Source organism: Charadrius vociferus, unplaced genomic scaffold, assembly GCF_000708025.1.
Source record: "Charadrius vociferus isolate BGI_N301 unplaced genomic scaffold, ASM70802v2 scaffold743, whole genome shotgun sequence".
In the NCBI taxonomy this organism is placed as follows: Eukaryota; Metazoa; Chordata; class Aves; order Charadriiformes; family Charadriidae; genus Charadrius; species Charadrius vociferus.
The window spans coordinates 1,373,557-1,390,627 of NW_009647747.1; the positions used below are offsets into that span (position 1 = coordinate 1,373,557).

Here is a 17,071-nt window from a genome sequence, read left to right on the forward strand (position 1 = left end):
TGATTATAAAAAGACTAAAGTAAAATTTTACGAAGTACTATTGTGTTGTAATGAATTGTAGAATTCATAATTGAGTGCTTCTCTTAAGAAGCTGTGTATTCTTTAAATTTGCCAGTTTTAATCAAGATGCTGTCTTAAATGCATGCAGAGTGACTAGTAGGATTTTTCCAGCCTCCACAGTGTTTGGAGTTCTATGTTTCCATTCCACGAGCATCTGTAGGTGGTACGGTGTTGCCACCAGCACTCAAGATGCTCGCGTTGGCTGCTGTTTCACCGTTTAATAAGGTCTGTTTCAAGCTATCGGGACCTGCGGTTTTCCTCGGAATTAACTACATGCATTTCTGCTGCTCAGTAGCAATTTAAAAAGGAAATGGTTTTGTTGTTCAAATTAGTTGGTTTCGGATATTTCTCACATACCTTGGTCAAGTTGACATTAAACGCTTGTGACATTGCTCAAATTCTGGTTTATGTGCTGTAATGTTCTGTGTTAAATTCACAGAACAGCCCAGGTTGGAAGGGACCTCGAAGGGTGGTCAGGTCCAGGCTTTGGTGGGAAAGGGAGCTGAGCCGAGATTTGTCTGGCACCCTGTCCAACGTGTCTTGAAAGCCTCCAGTGATGGGGACTCCACCACGTCCCTGGAGAGATTGTTCTAGTGAATGATCGTTCTCTCTGTAAAAAATCTCTTTCTTGTATCAAGATGAAACCTCTCCTGGTGCAACTTGTACCCATTGCCCCTTGTCTTCTCTGTGTGGCTCCTCATGACGAGAGACCCTCTGTCCTCTTTGTAGCCACCCTTTAAGTACTGGAGCGCTGTGATGAGGTCCCCCTGAGCCTTCTCTTCTCCAGGGAGAAGAGCCCCGACTCCTTCAGTCTTTCCTCATGGGGCAGGTTCTCCAGCCCCGTGATCATCTTAGTATGTTTGGACCCTCTCCAGTCTTTCCATGTCTTTCTTGAGCGGTGCAGCCCAAAACACGGCCCCGAGTGTCAGCTCGTCAGGGCGGCTGGGGAAGGTGTACTTCTTCTGTCCCGCAAGCGGGCTGAGGCCAGGCCAGTCCCGAGGGACTCTTCACTGGGTCACACTGGTTTGTTTACAGGAATTGGGCTCGCTGGGTAAATGGCTGCGTGCCTCTGGCATTTACTGGAACTGTGCGATTTACAATTACATTACAAATGGTTGTTTCAGAACAGATACAGTAAACTATTTGGTGTATGAAAAATGAAGTTTCTGTGCAGTGATTCTCAGTGGGATGAAATTAGATTATTTTAATATAGGGAAACGGATGGCTGTCTTGCCTTTCAACTTAGGTATGCTACCGGAGAGAGCTTCACAAAGATGCTACGTGGGTTTTATGGGAAACCAAAGCTTACGTGGGATTTTGGTTCTTCACCTAACAGTGTAGCTTCGTAGGAATTGCACTAAGATATTTTTTATGGCTGATCTCTTTTTGGATATTGGAGAAATTCTTGTTTCTCAAGCCAAATTATGGATATATACTGTATTATTGGTGCAAAGTATTTTATCCCACAAGTACCGTTATTTTAGAGAAAAAAAGCACGGGAAGAAGAAATACCGTACTCTCGCGCAGAAGCTTTCAAAACGCTAAATATCTTTTATGTGGTATGAAAGTATTGTCCTGCGAGATAACGTCTGTATGTATGCTAAGATAAGAAGCGAATTTGCTCGCCCGGGGGCTGAGCAGTGGGAAGGAGCGGGTGCCGTGCCTGTTGTGGTGCGCGCTGAGGGGCAGGAGCGGTCGGGGCGGCGTGGGTGCAGTTGCACTGCCTGCCTTGCGCCAGGGTCGCGTGGGGCTGGGGTGGTTAGAAATGATGTCCCGAATAAGCGTAACGGCCTTTAAGCTTTGGACAGGGTTTTAAGCTGTTCTGTGTTAAATGCTGACTACTTCAGTTGTAAAACAAACCAACGTACTCGGTTGCACGTATTTAGGTTTGAGAATCACGCTTGTATTTAGGTTTGAAAGTCACGCTTTCGATGTGACTGAAAGAAATGCTCGAAGCGTGCATAGTCACAACCGGTACTGTTAGGTACCTGGTCACATTCGCACCAGCGCACAGTCTTTTCCCAGAGACCTGTCTGAAATTTGGATCTCTACCAGCTAGTACTTGTGCTTCTGTGAAAACAGAGTGAAGTCTTTTAGCTTACATAGAAAATACACATATTCAGCTCTTACTGGTTTTAGAGAGATATCATTTTTATATGTGATAAATTTAGAAAGGTGTCAGGTTTTTTTGTAGCAGATTCACTTTCTCCTGTCAGGGCTCGAGAGTGCTGTGTTACTGGGGGACGTGGTCATTCAGGGCTCGGGGAGAGCAGTGCCAGCAGGTCGAGGAAGGTGGTCCTCGCAGGGGCAGCGTGGCCGTACTGGCCCAGCGCTGGGTCCCCAGTGTGAGAGAGACACGGATGTACTGCAGCAAGTCCAGCAAAGGCACACTAAGATGCACAAAGGACAGGAGCATCTCTCAGGTGAGTAGAGGCTGAGGGAGCTGGGACTGTTCAGCCTGGAGAGGAGAAGGCTCAGGAGGACCCTACTGGTGTGTGAGGCGGGTCAGACACTGGAACGGGTAGCCCAGAGGCTGTGAAGTCTCAGTCTGTGGAGACATTTGAAACTGGACGGGGTCCTGGGCAGCCTGCTTTGGCTGACCCTGCTTGAGCAGGGGTTTCGCTAGATGGCCTCAAGGGCTCCCTTCCAACCTCAGCCATTCTGTAGTCTTCTGTTCCTTGCTTTAGGTACAGTAAGAATCTGAAGCATATAGTAGATCGTAGTTTATTTGATTAAATAATGTAGCCCTGCGATGATAAATGTATATACCACAGAGCTGAACTCATTCCAGCTGAGACAACTGTCTAGTTCCACCACAGACGATAAAGCCGGTTTTCTAATATCTTGTGTCTAATTTTATTTGCAAGGTACGGTTCTAAGAGAAATATACATCATGAAATAATCAGAGAATTATTTTTAATCCTGCCAGTCTTTATTGACCTCTCGCTAAGATGGAACAATAGAACGTTACTCATGTCTCTCTAGCACCTAGCCATGGGATCGACTGCTCGGCTGCCGGGACTCGGGATGGTAGCGGTGGTATGCGAGCAGTGAACCAGAAGGGTGCACATCGCCCTGCCAGGGACGAGGCTGCGACCCGGTCTTGTGCCTCGGCGTGTTTGCCTGCTTGGTTAGTGATGAGGCTCGGCGCTTCCTCGCTTCTGGACGGAGTACTTTTTGTAGTTAATATGATTAAGTGTACTGTTCTTCATTATTCTGAATATTTGGACTCACTGAGTGGCTTGGCCATAGAAGCAATGTCCCTTTTCTTGTCGTGTCAGCGCAGAGTGGCCTTTAGAGCTCTCGCACAACGTGCTGTTGATGCTGACTGCTTGGGGGGATGTGGAAAGGACTTGGGACGCTTCTGTGGATAGTGAGAAAATTCAGCATTCCAACAAGCAGGGTTTGTTCATGTTGGGCTTTTTAATGGAAAGTCTCTCGTTAGGACAGAGATCAGGCTCTGATGGACAGGATTAGGAAGAGGCGTTTCGCCGAGCACCGGTTGGTGGGTTCCTCCAGATTAGCTGAACTCCTTCTGAAGTACTGCCGCTACCGATGGCGTGTGGAGTCCATTTCTCTCGCATCTCGTGATCTATCGCTAATTTCTTTGTTACTTTCCTTTCACGTGTTATTTCCTTTCATTCATTTTCCAAGTTAAAAAGAAGTGGGATGTTTCTGAAAGAGTAGAATTATTCACTAATTATGAACAGATACATTAAAGGGTTGCAGGTGGAATGACTAATCTCGTTACTCACCTTTAGTTGCCAGGGAAATGATTCTTAATGCAGTCATACATCCAGATAAGCAAACCCAACAAGCAATCTATCAAGTTAATAATTACCTGGAATGCAATTGAAACTACACTTTTCATTATAAAATCAGCAGCAAAATGGAACGAGCTTCAACCTATTGTCACGTAGTAGTTGCTGCAGCAGTTGGATCAGAGGATTATGTTTCTGGTTTCCTTGTGTCCTGTTGGACAGACACTTGACAAGGATCTGTTAAAAATACAACTATTTTCAGATTGTTTAATAATGTTCGTAGGATTTTGCGATACAGAATTTTGGCTATCATACTAATTTTCACTGCTTTTAGTGTCCAGTACTTGCCTAGTTCTTTGATAATGAGTATATCTATTTCTAAAGCACTTTTGAAATTATATTAATAATGCATTGCTTCACCAGTTACACAGCTGCTAAAATATAAATAGCTTTTGTTACACTTTTTATTGGGATAGTGCCTATCAGAACGGGAGATTGAGGCAGCTGATTTCAGAAGTCGCATACGCTCTGAAAGAGGAAGTTGGAGTTTTGGTGCTCTCTCTACATTGCTTCGAAAGACAGACTCTTAAAGGCTTGTACCTCCGAAACTGGGAAATACCATCCTGAGAAGTTTCAGCTTCAGAGCATTGACAGAGTCTAGGCTTGGCATTCAGGAGGTTCAAAGCCATGTACATTACCAAAAAAAAAAATTATCTTGAAGTGTATATGATGGAATCAATCACTCCCTTAAAACATGTTGCCTTTGCCAACCTGAAACAGGTATATTGTTCTTTAGGTATAATGTGAGTTCAGAAACTGCAGACATTTAACTTTCAGAGTATCCTGTGCAGATGTTGGTGTTGTATATATGTAACTGGCATATGCTGTTGTTTTCTGGCTTCTTGTTTGCACTTTTTAATGATTTTTTTTTCTATTCTCCTGTTTTTTTCTGCTGCTCCCATATTTTGAAATTGGAGGATGTTTTGAATTAGTTTAATTTTAACTTTTTTCAGGCAGCATGAAATGATTACTTAAACATGTCAGATCTTATCTCTGCTGAGAAACAAAGTTAACGTCATGATTCTTGCAAGTAGATCATCAACATGACTGACATTGTTTATTGTACTTCTGTTTTTAGAATAATATATAAATGCTCTATGTGTGACACTGTGTTTACTCTACAACCTTTGCTCTATCGCCACTTTGATCAGCACATTGAAAACCAGAAGGTGTCTGTTTTCAAGTGTCCAGACTGTTCTCTTCTATATGCACAGAAACAGCTTATGATGGATCATATCAAGGTGTGTAGGCATCTTCTCTTGTTTCCTTTGTAGATACCGTGTGTCTTGCAATATATATGCTGTGAGAAAATACTGTAGAAAGGCACAGAATAACAAGACGACTGCTTAAAGAGAGAGACGTTAATAATTCCAAAAGAGTAACCTGTGAATAATGTTTTCATATGTTAAAATGTTATATTTTGTATGGTCTTCGGTGTATCTGTGATGTAATCGCTAACTCAGTTTTTCTGTGTCAATGTTGGGTTTGGGTGTGCTAGGAATATCTCAGTGCGTTGCATTCAGTAGGTCGTTTTGGGTAATAACGGGTAACAATAATAGTAATGGGTGTAGTGAAGTTAGTCCCATCCTAATAAGTATTGACCCTTATTTACAGTGTTCTAAGTATTATTGCAGTGGTAGGAGCTGAGAATGCGGAGTACGTTATAAAATCAAACCTTTGATGTTCCGAATTCACCGGTAGAAACAAGTATGTTTCTTGATAGACGCAGAGGTTATTTGTGTGTGTGTTTGCATACAAACATGAGCACATACATGCTTTGAAAAAAACCTGACCTGCGTTTTCTCATAAATAACCTTAAACCGTGTTACTTTCTCGTATATATCCCAAATCTGTTAGCAGTGCTGAAATTTCTTATGCCTTATTCACAAGATTGGGCGCCTGGTAACAGCTGAAGGTATTTACAGCTTTGCGAAGTATTGCAATCCAGAAAGGTGGCTCTTAGTTCAGTGGGTTTCTCTTGCAGTGACACGTAAGAGGTAGTAAAATTTGTATATGGAGTAGTGGAAAACCAGACATTGTTCTTGTCTGCTGAAACCATCGTTCTGCATTTTAGTCTCAACTGTGAAGTTGTGTTGAAAACAAGATCGCAAGTCTTGAAAAAACAGTTGGTCTTAAGGCCAGTCTTAAACATTCAGAAATACAAGGACTGGGTATTTCCTTTGTTTCTGAACTTGTTCGTGTTTACTATAAGAGTCATCTCACGTTTATGCCAGATACCTTAAATGGTCCTCTCTTGGCTTTACTGTTCCAAGACAGTATTTGTACTTACAACGAGTATTTTTTTAGCATGTTTCACTATAAATGATTCAGACATTTTTGAGAATAAAATTAGGGGATTAGAACATAGGCGTGCAGGAACAGTATTACTGCTTTTATTCAGGATTGCTAGTGTTTTACATTTAGGATGTGTGTATAGTAGTAGGCGCAGCAGCAGAAAAGTATAAATTGGACTTCAGTTAAGGGGAAATGAAAAAACCAGTAACAGGGTATAGATAAAAACAGAAAAGGACTTGGGGAGAGGACGAGTGCCAGACAGGGGCAGAGCTCAGCCCAGCTGCACAAAAAGTAATAGTTTGGTATGGCTAGACGTAAACCATCAAGGCACAGGAGATCTGGATGAAAATAGAACAGAAAGGGACAGACAGAAGCTCAGAAGGAGGTTACTTAAAGCTACAAAAAATAACCTAGAGTAACTCCTGCAGATGTGAACGTTTCTTCTTGGCAAAATGTATGTCTCGTTTTCCCGTAACGGCTGGCTACAGGAACATCTCTAACGGGCAGTGAGAACAGGGGGTGAAGGGCTGGACTGGACGTGTAGCACTCCCTGTTCTGCTGGTGATATCTGCTGGGATCACTGTGACTCCATGTTATGCTTTAATGCTTTTTTTTTAGTTTTCAAATGAGAAATTAAATTTCAAGTATTATATTTAGAAGGTGTTTAGAAATCTGTGCACTACCGTTTTACATGCCGACAAGTTAAGCCGTCAAACTTCAGTTGCCTGGAAGTACAGGAACCTCCTTTCCCCCACCCCGTGCTTCTTGTCCCGGTGCAGTGGGATACTAACGGCAACCTCCTCCTTCACTGCACAACTTGTTTGTTCTCAGAGCCAGGCAGTTGGTCCTGTGTGCTTTGCTTTTTAATAACATTTTAGTTTTTTAAATAACTGGCTTTTTTAAAAAAAGTTATTAAATGGAAGAACGTGTTCTACAGATCAGGTTGATATTTGCTGTAGAGCCAGCGTGTAGTCCCAAAAGCCACAGGCTTTACAAAAGGACTTCGTAGTGAAGTATTATACTGGAGTATCAGATTTGTATTCTTACATTCTCAGACTCAAGAACGTATTGAATGTTTTTTTGTTTCTGAGATTATTTGTAGGAAAAAGAATTATGTTTGGGATGGCTAGTCTTTCAGATGTGAAAGAGAGCTTGATAGTGGGATCTGTGTTCAACAGAGCGTGACGCCTGGGCCGCAGTCATCGTTGTTGGCCCAGAGCCCTGCTCACTCCTGTTGTGCCCACGTTCGTGTATGGAAGTCAGACACGTAGCTGGAGCCTGGGTCTTCCTGAACTAGTCATCGTTTTGGTAGGCTCAGGTATCACACCAGCATACGACACCGGCTCCAGAATTGGGGAAGGAGGAGGTGGAAGAGTTCTTCCCTTCTTACTGGTGGTTTACTTAAAGTCTAGAAATAAATTGGCGAGGAAGCGTCACTACCTAAGAGCTGCGGCGAGCTTGAGAACAGCTTGTTGGACACCTCTTGGCTGTCCCCTGGTCCCTATCAGCCCTGCACACCTTTGCTTCTCGGGACTGTTAGCAGCATAGCCCTAAGTCAGGGGGCTCATAACCTGAGCATGGAGTAAGACAGGGCTTAACTCAGCCTCGGCATAAAATATTAATATCCTAAACAATATAGTTGCCCGATCTTCCCATAGTTGCCTTTTCTTGTCTATCTACCAACATGCCAAGTGAAAATTTCTCAGTGTGAACCTTTTCTTCTTGGAAATCCCTAGTCATGTAGTTTGAAATGAGGATGTTCAACTAACTATGTTAGGTAAGTAAGGCAAGAAATTAAGCTTAACATAAAGTACCTCTTGAGCCCTTTTTTCCTCCCTATTAAACAACAATTTAAACTTAACCTGAAAAGTCTCTTTTTTTTTTTCGGTGAAAAGGTCTAGCCACTGAAGAACACTTCTCTTTAGCTATGGGTGCTGTCTGTTAGTGGTGTTGGCTAATTTCTCTTTATGCTAGGCCTTGCCTTTACTTAATTGTGTTTCTTTAATTAAGAATGTGTTCTGATGATAGTGTGATGAAGTAAATGACTTCCGATTCAGAGGGTCTTTGCATTTTGTCAATACAACTGTATATGTTAGTTTTGTACTTTTTTTTTTTCTCTTTTGTTGTAGTCTATGCATGGAACTTTGAAAAGTGTTGAGGGGCCACCAAACCTGGGGATAAATCTGCCTCTCAGTACTAAACCCACAACTCAGAACTCAGCCAGTCACAACAAAGAGGACACAAAATCTGTCAATGGAACAGAAAAGTTGGAGAAGAAATCTCCGTCTCCCATGAAGAAAGCAGAGCCTAAAAAAGTGGCTAATCCTGGCTGGACGTGTTGGGAGTGTGATAGGCTCTTCACTCAGAGAGACGTTTACATCTCTCACATGAGGAAAGAACATGGAAAGGTAAACGAATAATATTCAGTTACAAAAAAGTGAATCACACCTGAAATATGAAGTCATTGCTTTCCAAATTTGGTTGTGTTTTGCAAATAATTCCTTTAAGTTCCATCGTTACTCTTCTTTGTTCTTATATCTGTTTCGTCTTTCTCTCTTTGGCTGCTTAGTTTTTGTCATTTTCTACGTAGTTCTACTGAGAAAATCCACACACTCTTACTTAATTGTAGGCTTGTTCATCCAGTACCAAAATTTCAAGATGGGAAGAGTGAAAGATGTTCCAGTATTTTGTCCGAGTCATCTAACCTGATCCAGGTTCTTATTTTTTCCTTTGGGCCTTCTCAGTTCCCTCTCCCTCTTTAAAATTCATTAACTGTTAGACTCAGGGAACGGGGTCGGCCCAATGAGTGCCAAACAGCATTTCATTTTAAAGGTAGACTCACTCTGAGGTCGAGCCGTTGCTCTAATCTTACACTTGTAGGTTCAGCCACAAGTCAGCCGAGTTGAACACGCTGAATTTTGTATTTAAACCAGCTGGATTTGAGATAGCTTACTTAAAATGTATTGGAAGTGAAATACGGGAATGCTGTATTCTCAAGTCAGCAGAAGGACAGCTGGGTGTCCTTGCTGCATCCCATAGCTTTTCCAGTGAAATGAAATTGAGAAGACCGGCAGGTAGGCAGAGCGCCCCCGATCCTCGGATGGACCCTGCTTAGCTGGTCTGAGACGGACTGCAGCAAGGTCCCGCGCGGTGCTGACACACGGCGCTCCTCTGCTCCCCAGTCCCGCCCTTCGCTGCGTGCTAGTGGAAATTGGCCGAGTCGTTTCTCAGCGGGGAAGCAGGGAATTAAACTAATGTACTGTGCTGCACTGCAGAAAGAGCAGAACTGGAAGGGATAACAGACTTCTTTGCCTAAATGGAGAAGAATCATCCCGAGTGAAAATCTGCCGTTTTCGGGATGCTGATGTGCTATAATAAATGATAGCACGTTTCCAGAGGTTTCTGTGTCCCTTCAGATTACAGTGCTCATCTCTAAGGCTGTTGTGCAAATTATTTTACTCGGTTTATAAGCATTTTATGGAAAAGCTGAAAACGCCGGACTACTGAGTGTCATCTCCAGTTCTCTTAGGACAACTTCAAGCAAATAGCACCCGAGCCTGCCTGGCAGGAGACTGTTGCTGTGTTTCTCCTTTCACGTAGCTCCCACTCTACTCTTTCAGCTCTCCTGCTGTAGAGTCCCGTAACTACCTTGCCAGTCCCCCTTGGAACGAAACACACAAAACCAAAGGCTTATGATTCACAGAACTACAGTTTCTTTTACCTGGTTCTCCTTTTACAGCTCGAGGGCCTGAAAAGCAGACAAACAGCTGAGATCATGTGGTCTCCATTTGATTTCTCCAGTTGCTTTAAAAGACCGCTTTTGCATTTCTGTCCATTGAAGTCACGGAGGCACTGTTAGTTGCTCAGTTTCAAGCCTAGCAGGTATATTCCTGACACTTCTGCTGGGTAGTGTCGATAAAGAAACTCCATAGAACGTGTTACAGTCCCTGCGGCATGCCTATGCACGGAGTACTTGTTTCTGATCTTGTGACACTCATACAATCACAGTTCAATTTTCTGTCAAAATCAGTCTCTTTAGCAGCATATAAACTGTTGGTCCACTCTGTTTTGCCTGTTAGTCCGAATATTAACCCAGTCAGTGCTTTTTGTGGCAAACAGAAATAAGTTACGACCAGATGCATTTTACATCGATGCAGTTCTTCAAAAGAAAACAGCACGACCTCCCTATGAAACTGTCCTTCAGAGTGAGCTAGAGAGGGATGTCCAGTCTGATCACATCTACCGCAAAGTGGCAGAGGGCCTGTAAAGGAAGGTTAATAACACATTGATAATGCTTTCTAAATGTTAGCTTTAAATACGTATCTGTCTGTCTCTGATGTTTAATAAGAATGTGCAGCGTTACCTCAGGAACAGCCCTTATTACGAAATATTAGATAGTTGTTGCAGTCAGAAACTGGCCTAAAGGCCTGTTTCATTGCTTGCTTTGATGTGCTATTTTTTGTCCCTATTCCGGCGGTTCCTCAGATAACAGAGGAGGCGTATCTATATTAAAATGAATAGAGGTGCAACTCCATAAGAATGTCGCTATCTTAAGAATGATAGGTGTGGATTAAATGCTCTAAGTTGATCTATGGAGAATGTTTGTTAAAAACTTTTATTAAGCAATTCAGGAGCTATTCACTTCTAATTGCTGCTTTTGCAGGATGAGAGTGAAAGTCTGGAGCTGTAACCCTTCTTAGCTGACCCCAGGCTGGATTATTCAGAGGTATTCATAGGAGAGGTATTGCCATGTGTATCCTCTTTGGACAGATTCTTCAGTTTCCAGACCCGATTGGGAAATGTCTACACAGACAGATTCCCGTTTTCTGTATCCTCTTCCTGAGCTGGTTGAAGGTAAGCCAGCTGTAGGGTAGGAACATTTGTCGCCATCTTGGTGTGAGACTCTGCCTAATCTTAAAAGTGCTGTTTTAAATAAAATAATAAATGTTAATAGCCCTGACAAAGCGTGGTTCTGACAACTCTGCACGACTCCCGGCTTGACACTAGATCGTGCGTGTCTGCGCTCGGCCAGGTCGACAGACGCTGAGCTTCCTACGACGTGTGTGTAAGTGCGTTTGGGAAAGGACAGATGCTTTCTAATCAGGAATTGCTTTACCAATTCCGACGTGCTGTGCATCCAATTGAACATCCTCTTTCTTCCTGTAAAGATAGGATGCTGTACAACGGGTCATCCTGCACCTTATTACAGAACGGATTTTTGAGTTCTTTTGGGTCTGGCTGCCATCACAGAACCAAACCCATCCAAAATCTTATTTGGGTCTTTATGCAGAATCTTCCCAACAAATTTAGAATGAGTGTAGTGTCGTGGATGTGCCCCTAGTAATGCCCCTGGTGCTCCAAGAGGGACTGGGTCCTACTGCACAGTCCTCCTGCTGCTTTCCTGACTAAGGGCTCGGGGCGTCCGCGCTGGGCACTGTCCTCGGCAAAGGTACGGGGGCTGCCGTGGTTGAGCTTGTGTGTTTGTACAGCGTGGCGCAGGGCTGTTTCTGGGTAGAAGCCCTACTAGAACTTCACATTATTTTATTTTATAAATTCTTCCCAGAGCATTGCAGTCAGAAGCATACTGCCTAAACTGGCCTGCAAGACGTATTGATTAATGCGTTAGCATGAATGAGCATGCACTGTGTGCACACGCTGTAAGGTTCTCACCTTCAGCAGCTTCAGAGCGAAATATGTTGATTTCCCTTTGTTTTAATTGGCCTTTAGACGTGAAAAGGAAGTCTAGGTTGAACGCTACTGCACCTCTACCAGCATTAAGTTGACTAGCCCAAATAAAATTACCATATCGTGTTTCCTAATGGGCTGCTTCACATTTGCACGAATGACCTTTCAAAACTGCTTTTCTTTCCTTCCCCCACACTCCGTGTGATTTTGATCCTGATAGCAAAAGGTCTCTCATCTCTCTGTAACAGCTCTTACTCCTTTAGCCATTCCAGACATCACTTTTTCCCGTGTGCAAACCTTCCACCGTTCCCTCCAAACTTTGCAGTAAATGATAATTTTCAGTAACAACATCACCTCTACAGGTCTCCGCTGTCTTGGCTGCAGCTGTTCCTGAGCAATGTAGCCATTAGAGAGAATACGAACATCAACATAAAAGTTCAGCACTCGGAGCACAAATAAAAGATGGATGTTTTTCAGTTCCCGAAGCATTTCTATATGGCTTGAGTATTTAGGATTGAAAATTCTTTTTTATATTATTATTATTATTATTGATTAATATTAGGCACCTGAGGATGACTCGTGTCATATTAAAATGGCCATGTGGATTATTGTGCATCTCCATTGTTTGGGAATTTGTCACTTCCTCAGAAGGTAAGAATATGTGAGCCAAACCCTTTACATTATTCGGTGAAGAAAATCTTTGCCATTGAGTGCTTTGAAACACAGGGACAGATCTCGGATGGACTCTCCAGAAGAGTCAAGAAGGGTCCAATTTCAAGTCTTTTGCTCAGTGGCCTCAGTTGGAATAGTAGAATAATTTTTTCTTTTCAGTTTCCCAATAAATGCAGGAAAGAGAATGTTGTTGACACTATGAAGGAAAACTACGATTGCTGCTAGAGCAGGAAAAAGCGGTCTGGGGAACGTGATTTTCCTTCTAGATACTTGACTGGTTGTATGAAACTACTCGGGTTGATAAGACATGCCGTTTGATCTGAGTTCTAGGACTGATGGAATGTAAGGGGCAGGACCAGGCCATTTATTCCTGGGGCTTGTACAGTCCGCAATTTTGGAGAGTTTTGGAGTTACTTCTTCAGGTACTAGAGCTCCTGCGGCCATGTTCAGCTGGAATGACATAGAGGGAGACCACTCCACCCTTTTCAGCTTCCTTCCTTTTCTTTCTCCTTCCACGTAACAAACTGTAATATAAACCCCACGGAATTCCCCAAACAGATGGTCCTCAAGTTGGCATCGGACCATACTTTGAGTTCTTCACCCCTCCTTGTAGGTGACTGATAAGCGCTCTCAGTCAGCAACTGCAGACGTAGTTTGGTGATGGGAAGGGAAAGGTTACGTTATAGTGAAAGCAAATCTCTCACCGTACTGCCTTTACTGATCCAGAAATAATCCACCGATCTTCCCTGCTTCTTTGGTGGAAGAAATTCTCTTCATCCACAGCCTGTGACACCAGTTTACAACTGGTGATAGCTGTGTGTGTAGCTCACGCTGGCCACACTGCTTTCAAAGAGGTCCAGGTCCTCTGGCTTCTGCAGTGTTGCTGTAGGAGTGGTGTGTTCTTGAAGACGCAGTTCCAGACACTGGTAAGTGATGTTTCTTTCCTATTAGTAAAAGGTTTGACACATACACTACTTTTACTGAGCTTTTTAAATTAATGTATTCTTCTTCTTTTTTTTAAGCAAATGAAGAAACATCCGTGTCGACAGTGTGACAAATCTTTCAGTTCGTCCCATAGTCTATGTCGTCACAATCGTATCAAGCACAAAGGCATTAGGAAGGTTTATACGTGCTCGTAAGTTCTACGTTTATTTATTTAGAAACAGAATACAGACCAACAAAAAACTTTTATTTGTTGAATTTCTTTTCTTGATTGTATAAAAGCCAATGTCCCGTTCATTCAGATGAATCGGGTCTCTAGATACATAGCCAGGCCAAGCTGTCCCGGCTATCCTGCACGCAGAAGACGTAGCAGGCTGCTGAGAATGCACGTACATAAAGGCTGCTCTGCTGTCTTGCAGGGCTTTGGCAAGCAAATCTGAAACCTAACTGAGCTGAGGGTTTGCACGGCTGGTAGTTCTGCAGTGGGGAACTTGGTTTTCAATAGTCTCTCAAATATACTACCCGCTCTTCTAAGCTACAAAAGCCAGTATTTGTAGTGGGGTTTCTACATACGTAAGGCAGCGTGTAATGTCTGAAAATCCTTAGTGATGTTTAAGTGGCTGGAGAGACGACGCGTAGTTTAATAGAAAAATCTGTGTCAGTCAGATAAGATACCTAATACAAACTTTCTGTTGCATCTCTGCATTCATAGGTTTGTATGTATTTGCATGCTGCGGGACTGAGTTTGAAGTTCTGCAAAGGAAGCTGTGAGCTGTGGCCGTTCTCTGCAGCTGAGATCTTAACAGTCCCTTCTCGGCCGTAGCGTGATCTCTGCTGTGTTGTGGAAGGCACGAGGAAACTTGCGCCCGCCGTGCATAGCGTGGCATGCCAACAGTGCTCTGTACCCTCGGGTCTCCCTGCTCCGAGGTCGCCTGACACAGCCCGTGCATCAGATTGTTTCTAACGTACTCTTAATTGGTTCTCCAGCCTTCAGCAGCTGGCTCGCCGAGACACTCTTTCTCTTGCTGTATGACAAGCAGCAAGTGTCTGGGGTTTGCATACCCTTTGAGCAGAAAGCTTGTTGTGGTTCTCCGTCTTCATTTCAGAACGCCCACAGTATTGTCGTGGGGTTTTTTTTAAGAAAGTTAAAGGAAACAGCATTTAGGAGAGAGGCTCGGAAAGAGAGTGTTACAGTTTAACTTCTCCCCTGTAGTTCTTGTTTGGCCATCCCTCCTCCAGAGACCTGAACAGTGTGCGACAACACTGGAGCTCAGGAGAAACACACTTCCCAAAAGCACCTGAGAGGTTTAGGAGTGAAGCAGCTGTTCTGTGGGGGAGAATAAAGCACGGGTTGTGAGAGGCACGTGTGTTCTGCTGGTTAGTTTGAGCTTGGAGAGGGAGCTGAGGAGGAATTACTGGTTGCAAGGAGTATCCAATACCGTTACCCAAGTATTTGGATTCAAATGCAGAATTCAGTGTCATTTGGAGCTAGCATTCCTCCTACGTGGAAGGGGATTGCTTTCCCTATGAAATTTAAATGAAGGAGAACTTGGGAAAGCATCTAATAGAAGGTGCGGTTTGATGATATCAGCAGAGGTCCAGGAAACAAACTCAGATGCTCCCAGGTTTTATTCTGACTCACACTTTGTACCATTTTGGATATTATCTTCAGAGAACTTCTCATTTGCCCTGAATATAAATTACTCAAACATTTCTCCTTTTATTTTGTACTTATGCTCCTTTTCTTACAACATTTACCTGTGCAATTGATTGGAAAAATACTGTCGCTGTCTTCAATAGATTGTACTCTAGTCTGGATTTATTTACTAGTCCTATTCGTATTTTTCAGAACACCACGACTTTTGTTAGGCACGACATTTGAATCCGTGCACATCTGCTTTGTGTTTACGCAGGCACTGCCCAGATTCACGACGTACTTTTACCAAGCGGTTGATGTTGGAAAAACATATTCAGTTGATGCACGGCATTAAAGACCCTGATGTGAAAGAAATGACTGAAGCGACCAATATGGAAGAAAGGGAAGTAAAAGAAGACACAAAGGTAATCACTTTGAAGATTCCTTCAGTCACTGAGAGTGAAATTCTGTGGGTATGCGTCTTTGATAGGTGCAGGTATTTTGATCCCATACATGTCTGATCTTCTGTGAAGTGGAGCCAGAAATTGTCTCGAAGGTTCCTGCAACAAATTCTGTCATGCTTGAACTGGAACATGTTTTTCAAAAGACTCTCTGTTTGGCTTGATCACTGAATGACAGCCAATATAACTTACCCCTTAGCGGCTCATTTTAAGAGCACCTTTCAAAACCTCTGCAGCCAAGTCCTCTCAGAGCTGTAGAAAAGCTACAGGTTACGTGTTCGAGAGCACAAGTCCTGTGAGGAGCGGCTGAGGGAACTGGGGGTGTTCAGCCTGGAGAGAAGGAGGCTGAGGGGAGACCTTCAAATACTGGATTTATCTAAGTTGTACTGGAATCTCCCAAAGGGAAGTTTTTCAAGTTTGCCAGGCACAAATAGTTATGAAAGAGCTGTGTATTTATGCTTACACTATGTACCTTCTATGGCATTTTTTAGGTTCCTAGTCCAAAGCGTAAATTGGAAGAACCTGTCCTGGAGTTCAGGCCTCCACGAGGTGCAATCACTCAGCCATTGAAGAAGCTCAAGATAAATGTTTTTAAAGTTCACAAGTGTGCCGTTTGTGGCTTTACAACAGAAAATCTTCTCCAGTTTCATGAACATATTCCTCAGCATAAATCTGATGGCTCTTCATACCAGTGCAGGGAATGTGGACTCTGCTACACGTCTCACGTCTCCCTCTCCCGACATCTCTTCATTGTGCATAAGCTGAAGGAGCCTCAGCCAGTAGCAAAACAAAACGGGTCTGGGGAGGATAATCAGCAAGAAAATAAACCCAATCACGAGGATGAATCGTCTGACAGTACGGCATCCGACAGGAGATGCAAGGTGTGTGCAAAGACTTTTGAAACTGAAGCGGCCTTAAACACTCACATGAGAACACACGGCATGGCCTTCATTAAGTCAAAAAGAATGAGTTCGGCTGAAAAGTGATCGGATCGTTCAGGACGCAGAAATCTCTCTCCACATTGGAATACTAATGACATTTTTGCTACGGAAAGCTCAAGGTATAATAGTGTTAACAGTACTGTTCAGGCTGTTGCAATATATTCTGCATAAAAGCGTCCTCTCACCTCATTGTGTATACCCTCAAAACCATTGAAGCAGTATTTGAGTTGAAAAGAGTTTGTATATATTTAAACTAATAACTTTTATACTCTTTGTTATGTGTTTGTATTGGTATCTAGTGGAAAATTTGGGTTTTTCTGTTTTGTTTCTGTTCTTTTTCTAGTAAGTTTCTTTAAAACAGAGTTCTGAATGCTGGGGCAGTTCCTTAGGTTCTCTTAAACTGTTTCTTTCTTGAGCGCTTCTGAAAGCAAGTTTGGCTAACGGAAGCGCATCAGAAGGCAGTGCCCAGAGGAGAGTGGGGAGGGGAAGCCAGCTAAGGGGAGATTTTAAATTCTCACAACTTGTGCTTCTAAATGTCTAAGGAAGCTTTTAAACTTT

General features: G+C 43.1%; 1 protein-coding gene across 1 annotated transcript in view; it reads left to right on the forward strand.

Annotated features, from left to right (window-relative positions):
- ZNF532 (zinc finger protein 532) overlaps positions 1-17,071 on the forward strand; it is a 29,997-nt gene extending 12,926 nt beyond the window's left edge. The window contains exons 4-8 of the mRNA XM_009882040.1: positions 4,960-5,122; positions 8,306-8,584; positions 13,556-13,668; positions 15,389-15,536; positions 16,064-17,071. Coding sequence (XP_009880342.1) covers positions 4,960-5,122; positions 8,306-8,584; positions 13,556-13,668; positions 15,389-15,536; positions 16,064-16,558 — 1,198 coding nt within the window. The 3' untranslated portion in view covers positions 16,559-17,071. The remainder of the gene's footprint in view (positions 1-4,959; positions 5,123-8,305; positions 8,585-13,555; positions 13,669-15,388; positions 15,537-16,063) is intronic.